Below are 19,809 nucleotides of genomic sequence, written 5' to 3'. Positions count from 1 at the left end.
ATTGATTACTGCTGCCCTCGGGATTTTATTGAACACTGTTACTCTGATGTGATGTGACTGGATCTTAGCCACTCTTTTCCCATCTACTGGTATGCAGCCTACACTGTAGCCCATGTTATTTTGTCATTTGTTTCATTGCCTGTGTGTGTGGAATTGGATGCCACACACAAAAAAAGAAGGGACAGGAGAAGAGGGAGACGGAGAGGTAGCTGGGTTACAACCATGTGACCTCACCAGCTGTTGCTGTATGCTGTTGGGAGAAACGAAGAGGGAGGTGAGGGCCAGGAGCAGGGGCGAGAATAAGAGAGGGAGGGGTGGCACACAATGTGACTGGTGGCAATCCCTTGGTCTGCAGAAAGAGAGAGGGAGGTAGGGAGCAGGGGATGAATAAACACATGCACGGGCAGAGATGTGAAGAGGGAGCTCACACACACACGCACCTCCTGATTCAGCGGAACAGATTTATTCGTCACCTCTCCCTGCAGCCTCACGCAGAGAGCCTGATGCAAAACACAAGGCAACCCCAAACCCAGCAGCACAGGTCCCGTTCATCATCCCGCTGTCTGCCTGCGTAGCTTTAAGCCTCTGTCACAACTCTGTCTGCGTGCTCGCCGGTGTCCACTGCAGCTAAGGGACACGGGACCGTCTGAGAAGCCACCGGAGGGACGAGAGGCGCATGCGAATGATGGGAAACCTAAAGAGCGAGGACCGCATTGAGGATGGACCAGTGATGAAGCTGCGAGACAAATAAACGAACCAATAAAAGATCCATTTCTACCCTAGGACCCCCGGCAGGGGACATGATTATCATTATGGGATAGATGCACAAAGGGGGGAGAGAGAGAGAAATCTGCTCGTTGCCATGGATACCAGCACGCGAAAATTCACGGTGAGGAGATGGTTTTCTATTTACCTGAAGAACAAGGCGGCAAGAAACAAAAACACCGCTGGGTTCTGCCAGGTGGAGGTGAGTGGCCTTAGCAGATCATTTGGACACAAATGCAAATATGTTTGCTGTAAGGGGGGCTGCATCACATTTGCACCATGTGCGTTTGTGGGAATGTAACAGCCCAGACACCAGCTCACATGTGCAGCAGACAGTGGACTGCGTGTGTGTGTGAACAGTCCGTGTGCACATGGGAATGATAGTGGAAAGAATGTGTGTTATTTGGTTTGTTTTGGAGTGTTTCAGGAGTCACTGCTGCGTCGTTCTACAGCTGTTGCTGCTTTCTCTGGCCGTGGGGAAGCTAGAAAATAGAGGAATACGAAGGGAGTCACTGTGCTGTGACGGACATAGAGAGAGAGAGAGAGAAGTTGTATGGAAATATAGTCAGACAGAAACGCTAACGGGCAAACAAGCAACAAGGCAGGCAGGTTGATAGATAAATGGATACAGACAGATTGATTCAGCGGTCAGCCTCAGCAGTGGAGGTTTATTTATAGCCCAAACAAAGCAGCAGGGCAGAGAGAGGCAGTGAGTCTTTTGTTGCAGATCTACCTGAATGTTTTGGATATTAATGGAGCAAAACCTCACCTTATCCCTCCCTTTTCTTTGTAAAGGTGTGCTGATGAATCATCTTTATAGGCTACCGTTAACGTGATTGTTTTATTTTAGCAAATGCCTGCCTGCTTGAGTTTGTTTACCTGTCTAGTCGCCTGTCCCTGGAATGGGATGCTCTGATGCTCCATCAGGAGTAGGTGGAAATTACTCAGGCGACCTTGTTTAAGGAATAAACCAGCAATTAAAGAAAAGAAGGGAGCAGTTTGCTCAGTATGAGTTGAAACTTTCCAGCATGTTACAGTTGAAGCCAGGCCTTCAATGACCTCAAAGTGACTGGTGAAAAATCCCATTACAATAAGTTGGACTTTATATTTTTATGTGTGTAAATTAGCTCATGGATTGATTTGATCGAAGTGCATCAACATGCAAAATACTATATAATACAAACTGATATTTCAGTCACCCATTTATAATCCAATTCAGTTTTAAACAGTAAAATCTACAAAATGGCCGTTAAATATAACCTATTTTGCACATTTGCAAAAATGTTATCGTTTCATCTTCAAACTGGAAGAGATCTTCATCTCTTCATCTTACTTGAATCTATTGTACGTGTGTTGTGGGTTATAGATCTATATTCTTGCTATTCACTTATGTCAGTAATTGTATGGTTTTTAGACTTCCACTGTCTACACTGGTATGGCATAGTTCGTATTAGTCATTATTGTACTATCAAGATGAGAACCTTTCCTATGTTGTTTTCTTGATGGTATATCAATCTGGAAAATCAGACTGCAATTACCTCTGAATTCCTGATAGTTAGGAAAATAGTTTGGAGAAACCAGCTGTTTTATCCTTGCTATAATGACAATAACATTTGAAGGCTGTATTTATTTTTCATGACTTGCTTTGGTGGACGTTTCTGGTTTAAGGGGAACTGTAGGTGGGAGATGGCATCAAAAGACTTGCCGTCACTGGAGAAATGAGACCATGTGATTATTTTCAGCCTCATGTGAACGTTCAGTCACTCTGGCTCCCAGATCGAGGGAAGCATTTCTTTCTCTTATCAAACTATTCCACGAGGATGGGTTAGTAGCTGATCACAAGCTGCATTAAATGCATAAAAGGGTATGAAAATACCTCAGCCAAGTGATTCTTCAGGACAGACAGAATCTTATCATATACTAAAAATGAAGGTTATCTAACAGGTTTCATCAAACAAGTGGAGGCTAGAAGAATCGATTTATAACCATTACCCATATTTACCAAGTCCTGATAGTGTTTTGTACAGAATTACAGTATAAAAGAAGTTGCAGTGTATATCATATTGTCACAATATCCAGTCTAAGCCTTGCCTCTTGTTGAAAGTTGGTCATTCACTTCATTAAGCAAACTGAATAGGCTGAAAAAGGCAGCTTACACTGTGCATGATTTCCAGTGACCTCAGCCAATATCTTGATAGCAATATAATGGCTTGTAGATGACTATCTATCTTTAGGTATGGATTTAATGAGTAATTATTACATTGATGGCCTTTTTAAATGCACATTGAGGTTATAGGGACAGAATTTAATCATTGCTCATATGTTGTAAAGTGTAATTTATTAACTCGTTTAAATCTCACCTTAACCCTAATCTACCAATAATGACTTCTATCTTTTCTTTCATCAGGATGACAGTGTACTTAAGGAGTTTGACATCAGCCACCATGTTAAGGAGGGCTGTGAGAAAGCAGACCCTTCACAGTTCCAACTGCTTAAAGTGCTGGGACAGGGATCCTATGGAAAGGTACAATGTGCAACCATTTACTTACTGCAGCTTTAAGGCTTTAATCTGATAAAAGTGATGGGACACTGACCTTACGGAAAATATCAGTGTTGACAATAAAAAAACATAAATAACCTTAAAAAGTCTAGAAGGTCACCTCTGAGGCTACATGTATTTGGTATAATGATCATGTTAATATTTTTTATTCCTCTCGGTTTTATTAGAATATGTGGACTTCTCACTTGATGATGCCCAAAAGTAAGTGCACATTCGTGTGACTGTTGAGCACTTCATCCAGACACCATCAGCATTAATATGCTGCTGTAATTGCCTCCAGTCCTGTGGGAAGTATTTCCAAGATAGCCTGAAACCACACTGCAGGAATTTGCTCCTGCTCAGACACCAGAACGTTAAGGTCAGACAGTGATGTGGTGCAATATGGTCTGCCTCGCAGTCAGTGCTGCAAGTCCTCCCAAAGGTGTTGGATTCAGTTGAAGTGAGAGGTCTGTGCAGATTGGTCAAAGCTTTTCACACAAACTCAAGAAATCGTGGGGGTTTTTTTGTACTTGCTTTATGCTATTGAAAAGAGGCGAGCATTTCTTAAAATGCAACTGTAAAAAAGAAAGTGCACTATTGTTCAGTCCACTTAGAACTAAGGTCCTGCTTAACTCTAAAAAACTAGATTCAAATGAGCCAGGAGATGTCCACTTACCTTTTGGCACAGTGAATATATGCGTGTCTGATTTCAGTGCCGCAGCTGATTATGCTTTACCAGCCAATCATCTGCTAATGATAAGCCATCTAGTTCTAATTATCTGTAGATTAGCTGCCTTGACAACGGTTTCACAGATCACCAAGTTTATTTAAATTAGTAAAGGCTCACTGATTTGTTAATGTTACTGTAGATTAGAGATCGGAATAGGCCTTACATGAAACATCAGCAGATGTTGGCATGTGGCTGCCGTTTCCAAGGCTGCAGGCATGGACAAAAGGTCACGTCACAGTGTGGCTTAGACAGCATGTTTACATAGCTTGCTATATGTCTGCTAAATTATTGCAGACCTTGTTTAAATCGTAGCTGTTGTCTCTGTTGCACCGAAACCACATTGATGTGGCTCTTTTATGTAACGTGATGGTAACTTGCTCCGGCTTGGTAACCTACAAAGGGTGAATATAGCATTTTTAAATGTTGTGAAATATAAATGACAAGTTTGTTTTTTTTCTTTTGTTTCAGAAACGTCACTACGAAAGAACAGTTGCACAAAATGTGATGTTTATGGTAATTATCATTGCAGGTGTTTCTGGTTAGAAAAATAAGAGGAGTGGACAGAGGACAGCTATATGCCATGAAGGTCCTGAAGAAGGCAACGCTAAAAGGTGATTTAGTGCAAATACACTTGGCATATTGCCCCATTGGCATCATTTCAAATAGTAATAATAATTTTTTTAAAAATTTCTTTCAAACAAAGCCCTTTTGTATCATGTTCTTGTTATTGGCTATATTTAAAGAAAGAAACAAAACAAGCACAGCTCCACAGAGGATTGGATCTGAGTCATGGTCATTTGTTAAAATTATTATTGGTTTAGTAGAGGAGCAATAGATATATCATTGCCCAAGTTCTCACAGTGCCCTACATTCAAGGGGATTTTGGGTAAAAGAGGTTAGTTTGTACTTTTGATTCAGATAAACTGTTTTGCGTCAGCCGAGATTATTGTAAACAGGGGTGTACTGTAAAAGCAGGTTCAGATGTCATGTGCTGATTTAGTGACTTTGTACAAGCCTTAATCCTCTTAACCTGCACCTCTGGAATCTAAAGAGTTACACTGTCATCTTGTCAAGCAGACAGATGTTGCAATAACACTGTTATTGTGGTTTTCATTTCACTATAAACCAGCTACACTGGATTTAATTTACCTTAATTTCAAGGAAATGCATTCTTATCCTACATAACACGTACTCGTGTTATTAGACTTGTGACATTTTACAGAATGAACTGGCTGAAACTTCATTAAAAAGACTGCCTTCTATCTCCTACTCAGTTCGGGATCGTGTGCGATCGAAGATGGAAAGAGATATACTGGCTGAAGTGAACCACCCATTTATAGTTAAACTTCACTATGGTGAGTATGAATTACTTGTGCTTTTTCAGCATGTATGTGTTGGAATCTATTGGCCTTATACATGTAGAATGATACATAGTGTTAATAGTGAATGTTTGGCCATTAAACATGGCCTAAGATTTGAAGTAATCAGGTCAGCATATGTACAAGTAATAAGGCAAAAACTCAGATTGCCCTAAATGCTCTATTTCAGAGTTTTTTTCTTTTCTTGGTTGTGTGCTGTTTTCCGAATAGCATCCACTTAAAGGGAAAATTGAGTTTAAGTAGGGGAAAGAAAGCTGAAGTGGCTTATTTCAGACAGTAGATGAACCAAGGGTTAGTAGTAAAGCCCAGTACAGGGCAAATAAGGATATTGTTGAACTATGAATCATGCAAAGCTACTTTAATAGAGTTAAGGAATAAAGGTGTGGAACCAGAAATGAGCATAGAAAAATTGTGTTGGGTAAGTCATTATTTGTTTAATAAATGTTGTTTAGCGTTGGTCTATATTCCTCGTCCCTGTAGTTCTAAATCAACAGCTAGTGTCTGTTTAAATGGGGCTGTGTGCTGTTGGGGGACTTCAGCGGGGCAGTTGACTAATTAGTCATTTTGATCTGTTACACAAAGACAAGGTGACATTTCACAAGTCATTTTTCTCATTGCATACATGTTCAAAAATGAGGGAAGTCATTGTAGTCTGCCCTTATTTGTATCTATACACAACTGCAGATAAATGTGCAGACTGTGCACAAAATAATAGAATACTTTATAGTCCTCAATACAGCAATTAAAGCCTCAAGACGTGTTTAACTTGCATTTCTGTTTGTGCATGTACTTATGTATTTGTGTAGCCTTCCAGACAGAAGGGAAGCTCTACCTGATCCTGGATTTCCTCCGAGGAGGAGACCTTTTTACTCGTCTGTCCAAGGAGGTAGGCTTCCTGGTTCAAATCATAATCCACTTCTCACTGTTTGTTATGGGAAGGTGTTTGTATAACTCCCATCATTCGCCTGTGAAAGAGATCAAAGACAGTCATTTTTTTTGTACTTTAAAGGAGGCACACATATTGAGACAATGTGCCATAGTTCGGTTGGCTCTGGTGAAAAGCGAATTTCATAGGAGAGAGCTCAAAAACAAATATGTGAATCAATAACAGACCAGTTTCCCCTTACTTTTCGTTTTTGCACATTATATTTAATACATTTGTTCATTTGTACTAGGTAATGTTCACAGAAGAGGATGTGAAGTTTTACCTTGCAGAGCTGGCTTTGGCCTTGGACCATTTACACAGTCTGGGGATCATCTACAGGGATCTCAAGCCTGAAAAGTACTAGCTCATAAACATCCCTTTTATGCATTTTAGAAAAAATATTTCGATGCTGAGTTTAAAGTTCTCTTCTCCCTCTTAAGCATTCTTCTGGATGAAGAAGGACATATTAAGATTACAGGTCAGTACATCTGACTGAAAACTGTAATTCTCTGCTTTTCTGTCTCTATTTGTCTTTTGACTATGATCCCCTTTTGTCTCTGTCTCACTATCCAGACTTTGGCTTGAGTAAGGAAGCTATTGACCATGATAAAAGGGCTTATTCCTTCTGTGGAACAATAGAGTACATGGCTCCAGAGGTTGTAAACAGGAGAGGTCATACACAAAGCGCTGACTGGTGGTCATTTGGCGTGCTTATGGTAAGTCTTTTACTTTGATAGTCTCTCTACACTTCTGACATGCATGACTAATTTTCCTTCTGAGCATGCAGTCACTCTGCTGGCTTGTATGTTTTATCTAATAATGAATTAACTACAAACTCAGTTCTTAGATAATATGCCAGTGCACTGATTTCTTCGTTTGGCTTTCCTCTGGCAGTAAAACAACTTTAATTACTGTATCTGGCAGATTAGGTCCCATTATTTTCAGCAAACGTGCATCTGCTGGATGCTGCTTGTTTCGCTAGCCTGGTGGCTTACTTTACTAATACTGAGAGGTTAAACATTCACTGACAGCTGGCAGCTACATTAGGTCACCAGGGGAAGATGTCAACCCTGTCTGCCCTTGTCTGGTGTTAGGAATGTACTGATATTAAAATAAACAAATAAATAGCCGAAGATTTCTCAATGTGCTGTAGAGATATTGAAAAGTAAAAGAGATTACTGAAAAAAAGAGAACTCCTTCACATTGTAATCCAATCTTTAATGTGGGTGAATACCATTGGGTGTGGCAAAGTCTATTATCAGGGTGCACAGTAGGTTAGGTTTGTTACAGTGTTAACCAGTGTATATCTTTATTTTATGCCTCTCAGCCTTTTCCAGTTAAATGTGATTTAGGTCATGGTATTATGCGTTAATTTCAACAGCTTTGTTTCTGATTTGGCCCGTTTGCAGTGGAAGTCAAATGACTAATAAAATTTGAAGCAAGCATGCTAATGAGATAATCCACCTCCACAGCTTCCATTATTGGGCGGACGTGTTTTGACAGTTGTTTCGTTGTGTTTTCCAGTTTGAAATGTTGACGGGATCATTACCCTTTCAAGGAAAAGATCGGAAAGAAACAATGGCACTTATTCTAAAGTAAGACTAATTATTGTTGCTATTTTATTGAACCTTCACATCTTTTGCAGGATGTAATGTTTAAAAATTCTTATCTGTTTCCCATTGTCCAACTGCATTTCAATTATCTATATTGTATCTTTGATTTCTGAGGGTTGCTTTATAGGATAAGCTGCTTATATAAATCTGCAATTATTAACCTCAAGAGATCCACTATACCTGAATGAACATAAAAATAAACTGTCAGCAGACATAAACATGCATAAACCTGTTTCTTGGCTTGTGTGTTCAGGGCTAAGCTGGGAATGCCACAGTTCCTCAGTCCTGAAGTGCAGAGTTTATTAAGAGCGCTCTTCAAGAGAAATCCTGCTAATCGACTTGGTATGTATAAAAACCTTGAACAATGACAATTAAATGTGTTTTTAGAATAAATTTAGAAACTTAAACATCAGCAGTTTGTGTCCATTTGGATAACTTTTGAAGTCACTTCTTATTTTACACACTCTCTGGTCTCTTGTAATAGGTACACCTAATCAGCACCTCATTTGGGCAAATATTTTAGCAATTCAGCAGCAAATTGCATCACATGTCACATGTTTGGCATGTAGACATGGTCAGGATAACCTGCTGAAGTTCAAATGTGGCATTAGAATGGAGTGAAAGGTGAGCTGAGTGACTTTGACTGTAGCAGGGTTGTTGGTGTCAAATGGGCTGATCTGTATATTTCAGAAACTGTTCTGATCTACTGGGATTTTCCCACATGTTTAGTGAGTGGCAGCTCTCTGAGCAAAAATGCCCTGTTGATGTAGAAGAGCATGAATGAATATACAATACATTGAACCACATGGGCTACAGCAGCAGAAGACCACACCTCATGCTGCTCCTGTCAGCTAGAACAGGAAACTGAGGATATGCTCACCCAACTGGACAACAGAAGCCTGGAAGAAAAAAGTTTCCTGGTCTTATGAGTATCAATTTCTGCTGCAACATTTATATGACAGGGTCAGAAATTTGTTTACACATGAAAGCATGGGTCCATCCTGCCTTGTAGGAGGGTTAAGGCTGCTTATGATGGTGTAATAGTGTGGGGCATATTTTCTTGGTACATTTTGACCCCTTAGTATCAACATATCACATTTACCTGAATATTGTTAATGACCATGTACATCCCTTTATCCCTTTATAGTGTACCCATCTTCTGATGGCTGCTTCTGGCAGGATAATGTGTCGTGTCGCAAAGCTCAGATAATCAAAAATGGTTTCTTGAACATGACAATGAGTTCACTGTACTCAAATGGCCTCTATAATCACCAGATTTCAATCCAATAGAGCACTTTTGGGATGTGGTGAGACGGGAGATTTAGAGCAATTGTGTGATCCTATCTAAATCTCTGAGGAATGTTTCCATCACCTTGTTGAGTCTGTAGTGTGAAGCATTAAGAAAATTCTCAAGGGAAAAGTACCAGTACTAACAAGGTGCTAATTTGGTTTAAAAAATAAATAAATCTATTCATATTACAAATGTACCACATATAACACTAGAAATGATACTTTGTCCATTCATGGTTTACAAGAAATTCACCTGCTAAATTCATGATCATTTTAACAGTGATTTAAATGCAAGAGTGAGATAGCTCTCAAGAGCCTTAAAAAAAATCACTAAGGGAAGTCGTCGCCCTGGAAACAGCTGTTTGACCTGTTGCCCTGTGGTAGATGTTACATTTCCACCAAAATAAAGGATAAATAGATTAAAGAACAGTTTTTTAAATGCACCATGGCATGGCGGATTTATTTATTTATTTGTAGTTTTTACTCCTTCATATCCATAATTATTTATTATCTTCAACTGAAAGGGTTTGTTTTACTGTGTGAATGATTGTTGAAGTGTGTGAATTGATTTTATTTTGGAGGTACATGCGGATGTAGCATTTCAGTTTTATTACATCTTGTGATTTAATGACAATAAAAGGCATTGCGGTTGATTCTGATTCTCTTAATCTGTGTTACTTATAGGTGCAGGACCAGATGGAGTAGAAGAAATAAAAAGGCACCGCTTCTTTGCATCAATAGACTGGAATGTAAGCATAATTTATTAAGAGTATTCTGCAATATAGATATTTGGGTACTATAAACTTGTATTATACCGTTATTGTCTTATAACCACTGTCTTTCTCACATTTACGAATAATAATTTCTTACTGCATCAACTACATTGCTGTTGTAGTTTTAAAGTGCAGTAATGAGATTATTGACCTGAGTTAAACTTAAAATCAGCATCACATGGATCAGGTTTACTTGGTCAAGACAACTCCTCCTTCACTTCCTCAAGAGTTGTCCATAGTCACGGCACTTTAACATGCTCATGTGATGTTGGTTAGCAGCAAAACCCCAAACTTCCTTTTCTGTCCATCTTGCCTAACTTTTTTTGCAACTAATCTTCTTATCTGTAAAAGCCTTTGTCTCAGAAAGTTGGCTCATGTGCAAATGTTTTCACTAAAGTCTTTATCCTAACTATCTTTATCTAACCTTGAGACCTCAGCTCCTTTGGATGTACAGTGAAAAACAATTTGCCCCCTTGGCGTTCTTCAAAATGCAAGCTGTGCTTATTGCATGTTAGAAAACAAAGCCCTCCTACACTATTTGTGGGCTGAAACATTTGTCAACAGAAGCAGAAAAAATATTCATGTCATTTTTATAAATTTGAAGATTGCATTTCTGATAGGGCTATTTCATTCCCATTCCATTCATCCAGCATTACTTTAAAAAAGTGACACATATTCATGTTGGTTACACACCACCAAGCCTGCTGGCTGCCATAAAAGGGGATTTGGTTTTTCTCTCTCCTTTAAATCAGTTTTAAAAGCAGAAATCTCAGCAAAGCAATCATAGACTCATTTGTTTTATTGATTGTAATCATCCTCCCTATAAATATCTGCTCTGATCTCTTAAAGCACCCTTCCTTTTTAATCACAGATGTTTGGAAGGCTTGGGACTCTCATTTATCTGCTTTTGTGAATTATGGCGCTCTTATTTCTATCAGAATCCACTATCATCGGCTTTACATGCTCGCTAATCTCTGCCCTCACCGCGGGTTCCCATTGCTGCCCTCCTCACTACATTACTACCTGCTCACTTCCACACAACATGCTCCCATTTACACATGGTGTTGCTGGCTTGATGTGACAACTGTCAGTAAGAGGCTTATGCTCTATTCTGCACTATGCTAATTAAATCACTGTACTCTATCAGGCAGAATGATTCCACATCATTCATCAGAACCTTTTCTGACTTTGCGGTCTTAGCCTTTCTTTAATGTCTTGATCTTTGAAATAGTAAAGATTTGTAGCCTCATTTTCTCAACACTATCAAATGAAAACCAAATACTCAAATGCATCAACACTTCCCAATTTCTAATAGTCTCTGTTGGTTACTTTCCATGTATGCTAGTAATAGGAACCCAGAAAGATTGTTCCCTTTAATGGGCACTGCAATGGTGACATCTGCAGGCTATACTCAGTATTACAGCAGGTGCCTTTCTGCTGCTGTATAATAGCTATACAACCAGCCACCAGTCTTTACTTCATATTAATTTTTTATAATTTTTTCCCATTAGTGGATATTCACATTTATTCAGAAGTCCTGAGAGGTGTTTCAAGATAGGTGCCAAGTTGCAGCACTTGCTTCTAGAAGGACCTTGTTGTATTCTGTCACATTCTAATTTGCTCTACTTTTTTCCTTTTTTTTTTTTTTTAACTTCGGTTAATGAATAATTGAATATGATAGTCAGTGAAGAGCAAAATATATTGTATGATGGATGGTTGCGTGGTGGTTAGCACTGTTGCTTGAGTTCAGCTCCACCATCTGGGTGGGGCTTCTCTGTGTGGAGTTTACATGCTCTCCTTGTGTTTCCGTGGGTTCTCTCTGGTTTTCTTCCACACTCCAAAGAATGCAATTATTGGGGTAATGGATGATTTGAAGTTGCCCATGTGAGTGTGAATGGTTGTCTGTCTCACTGTGTTAGCCCTGCGATAGACTCCCCCACAACTCTGACAAGGATCAATCAATCAATCAATCAAGGCTTTATTCGCCACGTGCAGGTTGCCCTGCAGTGAAATAGGACCCCCCCCACCCCCCCAACCTTACACACACAACACAGACATCACATGGGGATACAGGTCGGAGATCGGTAGCATTACAGAAAAAAAATACTGAAATAAACACTACAATGGGAAAGTACAAGAGGAAAAAAAAGAGGGGCTCAGACCCGTCGTGTTCCCAGGAGGGAACAAGCATCGAAGGCATTTGGAAAGAGAGGGGGGATGAGTGTGTGCATATCAGTGTATATGTATGTGTGTGCGTGTCCAGAGTTCAGCTGAGACAGTGTCCTTCGCCCTGCTAGGCTAAGTAAACAGTCTTCCAGCCAACCCAGGTGGCCTTGCATGGAATGGGAAGGAACAGACTAAACACAGTCGTTATCAGGGTGTTTTTGTTTGGCTCCAGCCTTGCGACCGCAACTGGCGCCGAAAGGGTATCCGCATGAAGTGATGGTGCTTTTTACTTTAGTGCGAACAGCTCATATGAATTTCAAAGCCGTTCTAACAGTCCAACACTGGTCTCTCAATCTCCCGTTGGAGAGCCGTGAGCTTCTCCATGATGTTATCAAACTTGCGCTCTGTGATGTTGTCATTCTTGTGCTCAAAGAGCTGATTCTGAGAACTCACGACCACAGTGAGCCTCCCCAAGATGTAATCCAATTTGCGCTCAGAGATGTTATTCCGAGCGAGCCCTTCCAAGATGTAATCCAGTCTGCACTCAGAGATCTTATTCTGAGTATTCACAGCAGCCGTAAGCCTCTCCAAGATCTTATCCATGCTGCACTCAATGAGGATAAGCAGAAGAGTTGAATGAATGGATGAATGAATGAATGAATGAATGGTGTAACAAGTGCTACAGTTTTGCACAGTGTCTGTCTGCTAGCTAATGGTACAGTGGCTGTACCCAGTGAGGAAAAAATGATAAAGTGGGATAATATCACTCGAGACAGAGAAAGGTATAAGAAAAAACAGGAAGATGAGAGATTATTTTCTAAGGTAAGGACTCCTTAGCAAGTCATATTATAATATGACAAAATAAAGTTGTCCTAAATCATTTAAATTTTTTTTAATTGGATATTGGATCTGTACATACATTGTCTGGATATTTCCAATTCTGAAACTATATTACAAGAAAAGTCCATGTCAATCAAAGTATATACTTGACTGTAAGGGCAGGCTAAACTGGGAAGTTTAATGGTTACAGTGATGAACTGGTGAAGGGCAGACTTATTCATAGAAAATGCTCTTAAACTGGTTGTTGTTCTCTTTTCTTTTTTTTTAAAATTGTTTTAATTTGTAATATTAAAAAATATTTTACAACTTACAACAATTGTTTAGTATAGCACTTTGGGCAACTATTTTTCCGTGTTTAAATAAATAAATGTTACTTATTTGTCTTATTTGTGTGCAAACCTAGCAAACTTGTGGACTATTTTTTATCAGATCTGACTGAAATAATCATTTTTTCCCCCCCAAACACGCTATAGTCAAAGCTTATACATCGTGTTTTCTTCTGACTTTTATACCTCCTTTACAGATCATGTGTCATTTGTGTTGAATTCAGCTGCTGGTGTAACAGTATTCCAATTTCTCGGGTTTTTTTTGCTCATTCATAGAAGCTGTACAAGAAGGAAGTGAGGCCTCCTTTCAAACCAACCGTTGGCAGACCTGAAGACACTTTCCATTTTGACCCTGAGTTCACCTCCAGAACACCTACTGGTAACTAAAGCATGTAGACACACATGCAAATACAGAATTAATGTATAGGTTATAGGCGACTGGGTTCAATGAGGAACAGAAAAAAAAGAAAACTACCATACTGATCAATCGTTTTTACTAAACTTTAATATTTCTAAAACACTGTCAAGCACTCTGCAGACGTTTGGTTCAATGTGTCTTGGGATATCCAGATTCTCCAGGCATCCCTCCCAGCGCGAACACACACCAGTTGTTTCGTGGTTTTAGCTTCGTTGCAACTAACCAAACTCAGGAGTCCAGTGTTGCTACAGTAGCGGCCACTCCTCAAGAGCTGAACATCAACCCCATCGCACAGGTATACATCTAATTAAATCACAGACTAGCACACAGTTTATGTATTTAGGTTTCTGACCTTTCCAAACATTACCTCAAATAAATTCCCTGTCAGCAACTACATAAGTCATTTAATGTTGTAGTGTTTGTGCACCTGATTATGTGTTTTCTACATAGCATCTCTGTGGTGATCTGGCCTTCGGTGATGTTTATGATCTGAAAGAAGAAATCGGACACACGGGAACCTCTGTCTGCAAAAGATGTCTGCACAGAATTACTTCAGTGGAGTATTGTGTGAAGGTAGGGGACACTTAACCTGAACTGCAATTTATTTAAATACACTATTGATTTACTCTTTGCCTTTAGAGCCTCAGCAGTAATATTCTTTACTATGATGGTGTTGAATGTAAACAGGGCTATTTGTTAGCTTGTGAAATGACTATTTGGGGCTGCTTACATATTAAAATAAAATGTAGTCAAACTGGACAAAACTTGCATGCTTCCTGAGCTGTAACTCAGAGTTAGTTACAAATCACTGGTGATCCATCATGCTAATATGCTGTGCACATTTATGTCAGATTATTGACAGAGCGAGGAGAGATCCGTCAGAAGAGATTGAGATTCTGTTAAGATATGGACAGCATCCAAATATTATTACCCTGAAAGATGTAAGTACAGCACATGAGCCTGCAGAATAGTGATTTTTAATTTGCATGTAATTTTTCCTAAGCATTTTTTCTTTTTTTAAAAAAGATATTTGTTTGTATCTTTCTTCTGCATTCACCTTTACCTATAGGTGTTTGACGATGGCCAGTGTGTGTATCTGGTTCAGGAGTTACTGAGAGGGGACGAGTTGCTGGACAAAGCTCTGATGCACACAAATTTTACTGAGAGAGATGCATCAGACATCATGTGCGCTCTGACCAAAACTGTGGAATATTTACACTCACAGGGGGTAAGCTGGATGAAAGGAGGGCTTAAAAATCAATCTTTGAATTCAGGTGGGGCGGTTCAGTCCCAGTGTCATAACATAGTGCATATACATTGCCAAAGCCCCATAACTTCAGAGGTCATTAACATCAGCACAAAAGCTGTGTGCTGGGAGCTTCAATGGCAATGTCCATGTAGTATATTTATATGTATGCACATTATTAAGGCTTAATGGTGACTATTTTTTCCAGGTTGTACATCGAGACTTGAAACCCAGCAACATCCGCTATGCAGATGACAGTGGACTCCCAGAATGCATCAGGATATGCGACTTTGGTTTTGCCAAACAGCTCAGAGCTGAAAATGGTTTGCTGATGACTCCCTGTTACACAGCTACGTTCATGGCTCCTGAGGTACATCAGCAGTCATTACAAGGTGCATCTCAGTATCACTTATACAAATTATTTAACAGATCTCTGTGAGTGGTTTTCTTTGCTTTTTTTGTATATGTGCAGATTTTGAGGAAACAGGGTTATGATGCAGCCTGTGACATCTGGAGCCTGGGGATCCTGCTCTACACTATGATAGCTGGGTGAGTTTATAAGGTCTTAATACAACTCACACTCACAGGTTGTGATACAGTTCAGGTGTAAACTGTATGCAATGTTGCAATTTTCTTCAAAGACTCCTGCAACAGCAATAAACAGCATGTCTAAATACACCCCCCCCCCCCGGTGAAATAACAGTGAGACAATAAGAGAAAATGTCTCAAATCGGAGGTCATGGTTTTCTGGAGTCATGCATTTTTTATTAGATTGAATTGCTTTCTGTAAGTGGGCATTGTTGTTGGTCAGTTTCAGCCCATTTGCCAGCAGTCCCGAGGACACAGCAGAGGAGATTCTGGCTCAGATCGGCTGTGGGAAATTCATTATCACAGGAGGAAACTGGGAGCTGGTGTCAGAAGCAGCCAAGGTTCAAACATCTTAATGCTTTCTGATTTGCATAAAATGGAAATGTTTGCCTCTAGCATCGTAGTATCAGTGCAGAACAAATATATTAACCGTTCATGTCCCCATTTGTTTAACAGGATATCGTGGTTAAGATGCTCCATGTGGACCCCCACCAGCGTCTGACTGCCCCACAGGTACCATTAGTCCATAACATAAACTGGCCTGTCATATGGCATATTGTGCTATTAGTATAGTGCAGGTCCCACCTTGACAGTTTTTTTCCATCATGATATAATGAATATGCTATAGATATAAATTTTATTAATTTAGACAAAGCAATAGATTACAAAAGTGTATACAAACTGAAATTTTACATACATATCATTTCCTTTAGCCCAGATGTACACATATGCACTGAGCCTGATGTTCATACCACGACAGTATATCATGTGTTTGACTATATACCTACACTGTTTGCAATACTACAGATGTATCATGGTTGTGGTGTTACCACGTTATATACATTATATACATTCAGAGCTGATATCAGTTTTACTGTGATGCTTTTCAGGTTCTTCGTCACCCCTGGATTGTTGAGAGAGACCAGCTCTCTGACAAATGTCTCACCAGACAAGATCCACTCATTGTCAAGGTCAGAGCCTTTGTACTCTATGTAATTACAAATACAGATTACTATAGAGATAAGCATATTATCCCCTGTATCGTGCTAATATAGATGGAAAAATCACTTATATATCTATTGCTCAATCTAAAATCTTCTAAGGAGACCTCCAAAGAAAAGTGGATGTTTATAGTTTTTTGGGGTGGGTATTTTTATACTGTAGCTCCTACATTTTATGCTATTAATGTTTTGAGTTTGTAAGACTGCTACCTATATCAGGTCACTGTAACAGAAACTTTAACATTTTATTTAACCAGGAAGTCCCACTGAAATAAAGTGAATTCTACCTTAAAACAGAAGTTTGGTTCATCTTCGATGTTTAATGCAGAGTAGTCTTAAAAAGTATCTGGGGAAAAAAACACTTAAATTGTACCTGAAAGTATCAGATGTATTTGGATAGAGGAATGCAGCTTATAAATCGCTCCATTTTTACCAGCAGTGGTGCTGATTTACTGGTATGTCCATATTTTCAGTATTAGAGTGGTCTCCTATTAAACTGATTAATTTGCACAAAAAGAAGTAGGATTCAAAGTTGCATGCATAGCTTTATAACTGTTTCAGAGTAGTCCTCAAGGTCTGATTAGTTGATAATAAATATAAGTACACAATTTTAGTAAGTATAATTCTATAATTTCATACATGCCATAAAAATCTGTTATTGTTAAATTGAAAAGGCATAGTTAAAGTACTAAATAAACACTGTAGAGTAGCCACATGTGGTAAATGATTTATTAGTAATTCTAATAGGTTAACCTCATAGATTAAGTATACATAGATTAAGTATACATTTTAATCATACATTTTAACATAGGCTATTAAGGTACATAAGAGAAGATGCACTTTACTTTAAAGCTTGGGAATTCTTTTGTTATAACAGGTACAAAAATTATATATATTTAATAGCTAATATAATTAAATGGGTAACCATCAAATAGATTGTCTGGTCAATAATTCCTTTAAAATGGCTCTTTTGATAGTAAAGGTGTCACCTGAATTACACTGATCCAATACAATGCATTCTACTTTTATTCCACTAGGGGGCTCTATCTGCCACCTATTCTGCTTTGAGGCGCTGTGCTCCTGCCCCTGTCCTGGAGCCTGTTCAGTCTTCTGGCCTTGCTCAGCGGAGAGGGATGAAGAAACTCGGGAGTCCAAAACTCACTTCAGATCCTAAGGAAAAGAACTAGCCTCAACCATTTGAATGCAGCACAAATATAATTTTAGCTTTTAATCGTAGACCTGCATTCTAAAAAGCACAAATCACATCTAATAAACTATAACATGACAATATAGAGGCCTACTTGTACTGGCACCAGGATTAGCGTCAAGTCACTCGGTGAATTGTTTCAATTTTAACAGCTTGATGTACTGATATAAAATTCATCACATGCACCTTCATTGGAAACTGTGAAACTGAGTGGCTTGAGGAAGTCAAATAATAGACCTTAAAATAAATTATTCTTAATTTTGAAAAGAGAATTTAATTCAAACATACAGACATTTTATTAAAAAAAATTGCTTCTAACTTACCCGTCCTTTGGAAGCTGGCCTTGATTTCAGTTGGTTAACATCCTTGGTCATATAAGTGGCAAGGCTGTCTTACAATACACACAGACAAACTCTTATCTGCCTTGAATTACTGTATATTTGCAGGAACGGCTGCAGTTCAAAGTAAGAAACAGTAGACTGAAAAAACGAGTATTCAGTGCCACAAACATAAAAGTAGCAGTATGGTTTATATATTTTTGTATGTCAACAAAAGCATAGCATTTATTGTTCCAAAGTCATAACTTATACACACAGCATCTCTCTTAGATTAGCATATTTTACTCCAATCCTCAGACTCATGCCTGTTAAAAATGTAAATATCCTACCAAAGGGAATTATTTATTTAAAAATGCCATCTACATTAAGAACCACTGGATGTTGCACTCGAGCACCAGCAGAACAAAACAACCTAGCGTAAATATATATATTGTACGGCTGAGGTATAGTACAATTAAAAACACCAGAGGCCAGTGCCACTGGCACCTTTCTGTACCAGATTTTTTTTTTTTTTTTTTGCCCGATTCAGCTGCTTTCATACGGTGTTGTTCATGTCTGAGGTGGAGCAACACTTGTTGGGAGACTTTAGTCCTCAGCAAGTCGTCATTCAACTGGAGTAACATCATTTCCACTTTACCCATGTCTCTTCTGTTCTGCTCCTCTGGAATATACAGCTACTGAGATACTGAACAGCTATGCTCAAATTTCAAAACACACAGGAAGACTGACTATTTACAGAACCTATAGCAATGCCATTTAGTCTTATTGGTAGAAAATGTGATCAAGATTTTTCTTGCATAATTGTCTTCCACAGCCTTTGATTCACTGAGTAGTCTTTAAAAGAAACATGGCACACTCTGCAGTCTATACATTTTAGACAACGTCCAGCATAATTCATCAATTTGCATGTGCTCAAATGTGTTTATCAGTAGGCTTATGTTTGCCATTAGTATCTGAAAGCCAAAACATTGGAGAATCACTGTGTCAGATTTTTGTATATACTGTCTAATGCTGCTGCCCTGATTTTATCTAATGAGATGTTCACTCATAAAGACGAGGTATGATAGAACAGGGTTTTTTGCAGATACTAGTAGCACTTTGTGTTGTACAGGTAAGCCGTAGCAATGTAGATTATAATGCTCCACAAGTTAGAAACATACTTGCTGATCAGAGGTAAAACGTTTTGAGATGTGCAAGAAATAAGCACTGTAGTAGAGACAATACATTCTGGACACAGTTTTGTTTGCCAATTCAAAAACTGTGGGTTTTGTTGCACTGCACAACGGCAAAAGGTGTGGCTGGCGAACTGATGAAACTATAAGTATGCAGTATGAGTATGTGTGTTGTACAACCGTAAAAGTAATGTTGTATATATTGTTTATTAATTTAGACTGTACGTACTGTTGTGCAAAACCAACAGTATGTTGTATCAGCAGGCTTGGTTGTACAACTGTCAGCAACCAGGAAGACCGATATATTGTTTAGCAAATATATTGGGACTGTACATATTACATTGTGTTGTGCATCCATTGCTGTGTACATACTGTCTATACCCAGCCAATTGTTGAAGATATTGGCCAGAATGCCAAAGTTTTACAAATAAAGGAAAAGAACGGAAAATGACATTGAAGTGTATGAAGAGCTGGTTTGATTTGTTATTCTGAC

General features: G+C 38.9%; 1 protein-coding gene across 2 annotated transcripts; it reads left to right on the top strand.

Moving 5' to 3' along the window:
• The first annotated feature begins 166 nt into the window (after positions 1-166).
• rps6ka2 (ribosomal protein S6 kinase, polypeptide 2) lies at positions 167-19,767 on the top strand. 2 transcript variants are annotated; one of them, XM_026170309.1, is made up of 22 exons: positions 167-967; positions 3,173-3,289; positions 4,564-4,645; positions 5,309-5,389; positions 6,220-6,299; positions 6,589-6,695; positions 6,779-6,816; positions 6,912-7,054; positions 7,863-7,933; positions 8,205-8,293; positions 9,926-9,990; positions 13,623-13,725; positions 13,875-14,059; positions 14,215-14,337; positions 14,616-14,705; positions 14,834-14,992; positions 15,219-15,380; positions 15,483-15,559; positions 15,822-15,939; positions 16,055-16,111; positions 16,489-16,569; positions 17,637-19,767. In XM_026170309.1, exons 1-22 carry the CDS (start codon positions 863-865, stop codon positions 17,784-17,786), a joined length of 2,283 nt encoding a protein of 760 aa, XP_026026094.1. In that variant the 5' UTR covers positions 167-862; the 3' UTR covers positions 17,787-19,767. The 2 variants fall into 2 exon arrangements, with proteins under 2 accessions (XP_026026094.1, XP_026026102.1); XM_026170317.1 differs by having other exon boundaries at positions 169-967; positions 13,917-14,059.
• Positions 19,768-19,809: the final 42 nt, after the last annotated feature.

The sequence above is a fragment of the Astatotilapia calliptera genome, chromosome 1 (assembly GCF_900246225.1).
Source record: "Astatotilapia calliptera chromosome 1, fAstCal1.2, whole genome shotgun sequence".
Lineage (NCBI taxonomy): Eukaryota > Metazoa > Chordata > Actinopteri > Cichliformes > Cichlidae > Astatotilapia > Astatotilapia calliptera.
Note: the sequence above shows the minus strand (reverse complement) of the source record. Positions and strands in the feature narration are given on the sequence as shown.

Bases quoted from the DNA above. Each gene is read 5' to 3' on its own strand.
- rps6ka2 (XM_026170309.1), top strand. From the start codon at position 863: ATGGATACCAGCACGCGAAAATTCACGGTGAGGAGATGGTTTTCTATT. The intron at 9,991-13,622 runs GTAAGCATAATT...GCTCATTCATAG, and splicing joins TTGCATCAATAGACTGGAAT to AAGCTGTACAAGAAGGAAGT. The intron at 15,381-15,482 runs GTACATCAGCAG...GTATATGTGCAG, and splicing joins CTACGTTCATGGCTCCTGAG to ATTTTGAGGAAACAGGGTTA.